The 7,395-nt window shown below is 35.6% G+C and overlaps 1 protein-coding gene across 1 annotated transcript in view; it reads right to left on the reverse strand.

Annotated features, from left to right (window-relative positions):
* Positions 1–6,918, reverse strand: part of APAF1 (apoptotic peptidase activating factor 1) — a 29,904-nt gene extending 22,986 nt beyond the window's left edge. The window contains exons 1-8 of the mRNA XM_010082313.1: positions 6,781–6,918; positions 6,303–6,492; positions 4,813–5,010; positions 3,984–4,167; positions 2,345–2,457; positions 1,680–1,811; positions 1,025–1,263; positions 299–466 (exon numbers count right to left, since the gene is read on the reverse strand). Of these exons, the coding sequence (XP_010080615.1) occupies positions 299–466; positions 1,025–1,263; positions 1,680–1,811; positions 2,345–2,457; positions 3,984–4,167; positions 4,813–5,010; positions 6,303–6,492; positions 6,781–6,918 (1,362 nt within the window). The remainder of the gene's footprint in view (positions 1–298; positions 467–1,024; positions 1,264–1,679; positions 1,812–2,344; positions 2,458–3,983; positions 4,168–4,812; positions 5,011–6,302; positions 6,493–6,780) is intronic.
* Positions 6,919–7,395: the final 477 nt, after the last annotated feature.

Here is a 7,395-nt window from a genome sequence, read left to right on the forward strand (position 1 = left end):
ATGCCGTTGGAATAATCAGTGGAACATTCCATCTCCTCCTGGAAACATCTTTGACAGAGAAATAATGGATATGGAGTCTTCTCTCAGTTTAGTGTCTTAGCTCCAAATGGAACCACCATAAAATCACTCCAGAGTTTCAAGTTGAAAATAAATGTTTTTAATTAGTCAGCATTAAATTTAACTGTATTGTGGACCTATTCTATGAAGCTACTCTGGATACTATTTAACAGACAAGTATTTTCTAAAGAACGCCCAGCTTTGGAGTGTAAAGTTAAAAGCAGATTAGTCAATACCTTACCTGAAGCTGGTTGCGATTCTTCTCTGCAAGAAAGTCAAGTTGCAGATCATGTAAGTAATAATGGAATGACTTCCCATTACGATCACAGAACAATAGCGATTTGTTAACAAATTCCTGTAGTATATCTTCAACTTCTTCAGTTTCCATATCCCAAAGAATACAGAGAACCTAATAAAGCACATTAAGAGAGGAGAAGAGAATCAGAACTAAGGGGTAATATGACTTGTACGAATATCACAAAAGACTACCAATTAACTGACAAGAAAAAAACATGCTAACAAATACAGACATATTACAAATGGTAATAAATTCAATAAGTTACCAATTCTTCCTCAGCAAATGATAGGACAGATAACACACGTTATCCCATTTTTTGTCTATTTGTGCTGATTTATGGTGATCATATCTTTTTCTTAAATGAGACAAATTTCATATAACAGTTTTTAAGTCTTCAGAGAGCTCAATTACAATCTATTTAAAGAACTATATATATAATGCACCTTAAACTAACATTATGAATACATTTATTCTGTCACAATTTTTTAGTTTCACTACTAACAATAAAAGTCACAATACGATACTGGACCCAACCTACCCAATCTAGCAACTAATATTAAGTTACATACAATATAAGTTATGCACAACAACTATAAATTTTATTAATTCTTTAAAGTTATTGTTCGTATCTCGATAAAAATAATGAGATTTCTGCATTGCTGTTATTACCTTAGTAGGTACTTTAACATCTTTTGGGAGGATAGAGAGGTCTTTATAGTAGTCTTTATAATTGTCATTCAGTTGCTCAACACTTATGGACATTGCTTCATCAAGGGCTTCATAATCATAAGAAGAAGATTTTCGTATTCTTCTAAACTGCTTATTCTGCAGCTGTTTGAGATAGTATTCCCAACGACTAGGGAAGTCTCGTAACAATGCACCTATCAAGGAGATCACAAGAGGAGAACCTGAAGGAAAAGATTAAGTTAATCTCAGAGGTTTTCAAGGAACACAATCCAACAGTTTATTCAACCAGTCAAGTGGTTGAACAAATCAGGTAACTTTCCCAATATATTGATTAAATTGTTGAGGTTTGGAGAACAGACAAACAAAACATGTCATCCATGTACACATCTGCAAACTCACCAAATGTAAGTGCAATAGAGGGGCGGGGGCAAGATACAATGAAGAAAAGTACCCAAAAATCAGCACAAGACACTTCTATTTAGTTAAAAAAAAAAAAAAAAAAAGCATTTAACAAACATTTGTGTTTTACTTAAGGTATATAGTATATGTTCCCTCCTCTTTCTAGGTCGAAACCTGGGGGGGGGGGGGGGGGGGGGGAGGAAACCGTGGGGGGGGGGGGGAAGAGAAACAAGTATACCTTTGCACTCCCTCACAAGGCAGTTAGCTTCTTCTGGCAGTTCTGATATTTTCATATTCACAAATAGGGATAAAATCTCCAGTCCCTTCTCATGTGCTAGTCCACTTTCCACATGAACCTCATATTTATTGCCTAGACATAGAAACATGGAAAAAAAATTATGAGAATGTAAAAAATCCTATGGAAATTGAGAGTATTTTCCAAGCAAAATTTGGAACAAAGGACTTGGCTCGCGATTCTATGCACAGTTTTTTATGTGTTTAGTACTAAGAAGAGTACAAATTCTATTTATCAGAATCAAGTTTGCATTAGAGAGAAAAAAAATTAAACTATAATCTAATAATTACAAATGCATTATGGGCATGTCATAGCAGTGACTGCTTAGTAGCATAGAGATAGTCTTAAAAGCAGTAGTGTCACAGAGGTTAATTTATCCTGTTGAGAATCATTGCACTCTTCAATGTAGACACATAACTTTCAGGATAACATAAAACATCTATTCCACAAAGAGCACAAAGTGCTACAGAGCAGAATTCTACAGCTTTGCCACTTGTGGACAAGTTAATAGACATAAATTCTATCAGATTATTTTAAAAGTTCACAAGAACAAATTGTATACAGATACACATACAATCTGTGGTGCAGGAGAGGAAACTCTTCCTTACCAGCCACAGCATCTGTTACACTCCTGTCCCGGCTGGTGATAAGAACCTGACATTGATTGTCAAAAGCTTTTAAGACCCAGGAATCCCAAATGTCATCCAGGACCAAAAGAGATCTAGTGCAAGAAAAAATATTGCAGATTTCATATCAACTATTAGTGCTAAAACACAGGATTTAATTTTAATAATGAAAAAATAATACTTTATTCCCAAGAAATGCACTGGATTGACTATTTGGATCCAGAAACAGCTGAAGCGACTTTTTGTCACCAAAGAGAAGCCAACTTCTGGAACAGTTCACGATACGATAGGGATACGTTTTACAAGAAAATAACATACAGTTCTCCCTTCTACTTAGAAGACACTGTGATGTTGCGTATGAATTAAACATCCAAATCCTTCGTATTGAAGAGTTTTGTTTTGTTTCTTAATGAACAAAAAAACCCAACAAGAATCATGTCAATGGAAGCAACCACTTAACATACTTCAGGGAAACCTGCACTTTCAGTTGCAAGTGTCTTGTTTGCACTTTTCATATAAGACTTCCACAAAAAATGAAAGATTTCTTGTGGAGGACCTGGCAGTGTTTTTCAAATATTTTCTTCACAAGAAAGGTTTTCTTTTCCTGTACAAAAATGACAGTATTCTTCTACTCTATGTCATCTGTAAAGATCACAAGGCTGTAGAATTATTCCTGAGATATTTCACTTGGCAGGAGGCCTGTTTAGTTTAGCACAGACTTTCCCAGAGAGTAATGAAATCCTCAACGAATAACAAAAACTACTGCTCAAAGATGAAAAAAACCTGTGCAGTGACTGAAACGCTGCTTGATCGAATCACGTCATTTTTCCTGAAGTCTGAAAGCAACTAGTTTCTTGGTCATAATTGATCATATAATGAAAACCTGCTTTCAGTTTGACCACTCTAGACCAAACACTTTAAAAAGACATAAGCTGTTCCGGAAAGGAAAAATTTTGTGCAGTGATACACACCTTTTTATTGCTACATGATCCTCACACAGCAGTGAAGCATTTCACATACACAATGAGAACACTGGAAGTTGAGCAATTCTTATTTCAAGCTGCTTGTTCCCAAACTTTATTATTCAATAACTAATAATTTTTCAAGTGAATATGACTCCTGCACAGCTGGTTAACGTACTTTGTCAGCAGAAGCCCACTAAATATATTCATATCCAGGACAAGCGTACAATGCGTCCCTTAAGTTACTCCATTAAAAAAAAAAAAAAAATCTAAACAGGGACAGAGTTATACTATGTATATTATACATTTGTCTGTAGCACATATTTACCCTTCAGCTTTTGTACACTTATCTGAACTTATTCTTTCATCATATGCAAGTCAGTAATTTAGAAAATTTTAATAAGAACCCCTACACAAGAATTAAAATTATAGAATTATCATTAGCTTCACCTCGAATAACACTTCCTAATTATCTACAGCAAAACAGAAAAAGGGGCGGCAAAGAAACGGAAGAGTTAGGAAGCTGGTTTAAAAATAGAAAAAAAATACACACCATAGAGACATGTAACCACAACACAGAAACCTCAGACAATTACAGAAGAGTTACTCTGTGAAGTTTTATCAGTTAAAAGAATAGTGGTTCATTTTACTGACATCACCTGGGATATTTGCGTAGCATCAGCAAACGAAGACGATCTTTAGCCTCCTCAATGTTAAGTGGTGGCCTCTGTGAAAGAGCAGAGTCATGTTCTAATCTGCTACAGAGATTCTGAAGTTTTATTAGAAGTCCCGCTTTGTCCTGTTTTCCAACAGAGATCCAGTGAACTCCTCCTGGAAAGTAATCTAACAAGAAAAGCAATATCAATTATGCTACATACTTAAAACCAGAAATGTTTGATAGCAGCTTACCATAGCAATCAATAACTCAATTTCAATTAAAACTGTAAAGTCTGTTGCAAGATAACCTTGCAACTCTACCATTAACACAGAAGAATGGTTCTACAAAACCACTATTTCTGTTTTTTAAAGGAACAGGCTCTGTAGGGCAAGTTCCCACAGAGAATTCACACTTCCACTGATGCTGTCATCCCTCCTCTCTACGTGCCTTCCTGCCTGTCCCTTGACAACCTCTTTGTGTCCATCTTCCCGCTAGTCTCACTTAGTTAGCATTTACTTTTTTCACTAACAGAAATAACAATTTCAAGTTAATTAAGGATGTATCTACTTTCATAAACCAAAGCAGATTCCAAGGTGAAAAGCCATTCAGAATCTTTTTCCATAAACCAGTAAAATATTTAGTGATCCTAGAGCACTCAATGGCTATGAAAGCTGTAAGTTGCAAACAAATATTTCAGAAGCACCTAAGAAATTTAGAAACCTAAATCCTAAATTACTTTCAAGATTATATAAGATACTTTGACATTTATGTCCAATATGCGCATACCTGTAGTAATTTTTCTAAAAACATAGAAGTTTTTATAAAAGTACCTTCCAAGAGCTGATGATCCCTTAAAGCTTCTGCTGTTAAAACAGTCTTCCCACAACCTGCCATTCCATAAACTGTGACCCAGCCTGGATCACTTCCCAAGCAGCACAGTTTCTGTTTAATAGCATCTACCAGTTTTGGCCGAGTTACAAACACAACTGGTCTCTGTGGTACACCTCCTTCACAGAGAATTGTCTTAACTAAAGTTAAAAACAAGAAACAGGAAAACAAAAAGCAATTTCAAGATGTGATGCCTTTTCAAACCAAAACAAACAACTCCCCACTCCAAATAACTAGCAGGCTCCCCCACCACACCTCATGTCCCATACAAATGCTCTAAAAACAACTGGAGTCACAACACCAAATACTGAAAAAAACACTGCTTTTTGGAAATAAACTACTTAACTGGTAACTAGTCTCCCACTTACAACAGTGTCCCCATTAATAACTACAATTTTTGCAAGCTAGTTACATCAGTCCCTAGAAGTGAAAGATAATTAACAGCTACAGTAGAAACTGTGGCAAACATAGAAGCTCAACATTAGTATATCCTGCTGTCAAGTCACTTTCTCAGCCTGAAGCTACTGCTCCATGGATGCAGCAGAAAAGAAAGCATGCTGCGTAAGGCTTTTACTTTGTAGTTAACAGCACAGCACTGTGGTCCAAGCAAGGCTCCCTTTGATTTAACCTACGATAGCACGACTTGCAATAGAGCAGGTAAAGCATAGCAAGAAAGGAAATGTGGACTTTATCTATCCACTGCTGGTCACAAAGTGGCCATCTGCAGTGCCATATTACCCTGATAAGCTTTGGGAAATCTTGCTCAGGTAATCAAAATTCCACATCTCTATGACACTTCTTAAAATGTAGAGTGACAGTAAATATGGCATTAACTCATATGCAGTTAGAAGGTTCTTCCCATTAGAAACCACCGATTTATTTAATGTCAATCAAAGATAGCACTGGTGACAACGTAGGTAAAAGTTGGGAACTTATGTAGGGTAACCAAAAGATCTAGTGGAGAGAATTAAGCAATCTAATAACCTAATAAGTAGACCAACTATTGGAATGTAGGCTGAGAGACTACAGATCACTCTTCAAGAAAAATGTCAGAATTTTGGAGGCTACGACTTTTTATATTAGATTCAACTTTTTTAACATATACAAAGAAGAGTCTTTCTGTCACATACAACAAAAATGTTACAATTTAGAGAAAACTGTGAGAGCTTCAGGTTTACCCATCTTTTAAAAGAAACATTATTTAACATGAACATTTTCAGGATGACCTACAAAAGTCGTAACTATTGTAACTCTTCTGATGTATTATATATATGTAATACAGAAATACTGACTGCTACACTGGCAAAACAAGTGAATGCGCCGGCAACTCCTTTTTCATTAGAATAGGTGTTACAGGTAGTCACGTAGTAAGGAATAAAAAAGGCAATTTTTCTTTACTTTAAAGCACAGGGATTGGTGTAGTTACACTGACCGTATGAAGTCATTCCATCCATTGAACTCTTTCCATTACCAGAGGATATGGCAGGGATGCCGTCCTGAAGAAGCGCAGCAAGATCACTGTATCCTTCGTGAAGCAGTGCATTATAAAAGGATCTATATGAATTATTATCTTTTCCCAGAATAATATTTATTAGCATAGCTGCTCGCTCCTTCTGTGTATTCTAGAAAAAAAAAAATTTAAAGAGATGTTATACAAAACTAAGAGACCTTAGAAATCACCTAATCTATCACTCTATCAATTATAGACTCTTTATAGTTAACAGGAATAGCCTTCAATTTAACCTAGCCCTTAATTCAACCTTATGAAGTGCAATAAAAACCGTATGTTAGGCATACGCTTAAGAATTTGCTGAATCCAGGAATGAGATAGACAACAATTACTATTTTTAAAAAGGCTAGTAAAACATGTGAGTAAACTAGGAAGATAAATAATACAAAGATGATTCTACCTGTTGTTTCACTCTCTCCTCCTCCTGTAATGTTAGTACTTCATCAGAAATCATACGATCCATAATATAAGAGGTCTTGATATCTTTCTCCAATGCTTCACGATTCATAAGTAAATAATTTCTACTCTTGACATCCATATTTCTTCAGTGCGAGAAAGCAGGGGGGTGGGGAGGGGAGGGAAGTCAAGTTGGAACAAGAACACAACATACAAGTACAAGGGAAAAAATTTTAAAATAGCTTATGAATTTTGGTTTTAAAGTCAGAAAAAGTAGCAGAGCAGCTGCACTAGTGGAAAATACAGTGAATCTTCAGGCAAGCTCATACTACAAACTGCAGAAAGCTAAAAAAAGTAGTTGCTTTTTTTACCTTCTGTTTTGATAAAGAGATTTGCATACTACCATTATATGAACTTAATTATACTGCCTATGACTCACTAGTCTAGCTTGGCTGGACAGTACAGTAGCATCAAGAGAACACTGGGGAAATCTAATGTCGCTTTTCAACAGAGTAAAAAAAGGCATATTAATAGTTAAGTTGTAATAGTTTACAAGCTCCTGTGACTATGAATAGTATTCTTGAAATATTGATTAGATTCCATATGCTATTATATTCAA

The sequence above is a fragment of the Pterocles gutturalis genome, unplaced genomic scaffold (genome assembly GCF_000699245.1).
Source record: "Pterocles gutturalis isolate BGI_N339 unplaced genomic scaffold, ASM69924v1 scaffold24974, whole genome shotgun sequence".
NCBI lineage: Eukaryota > Metazoa > Chordata > Aves > Pterocliformes > Pteroclidae > Pterocles > Pterocles gutturalis.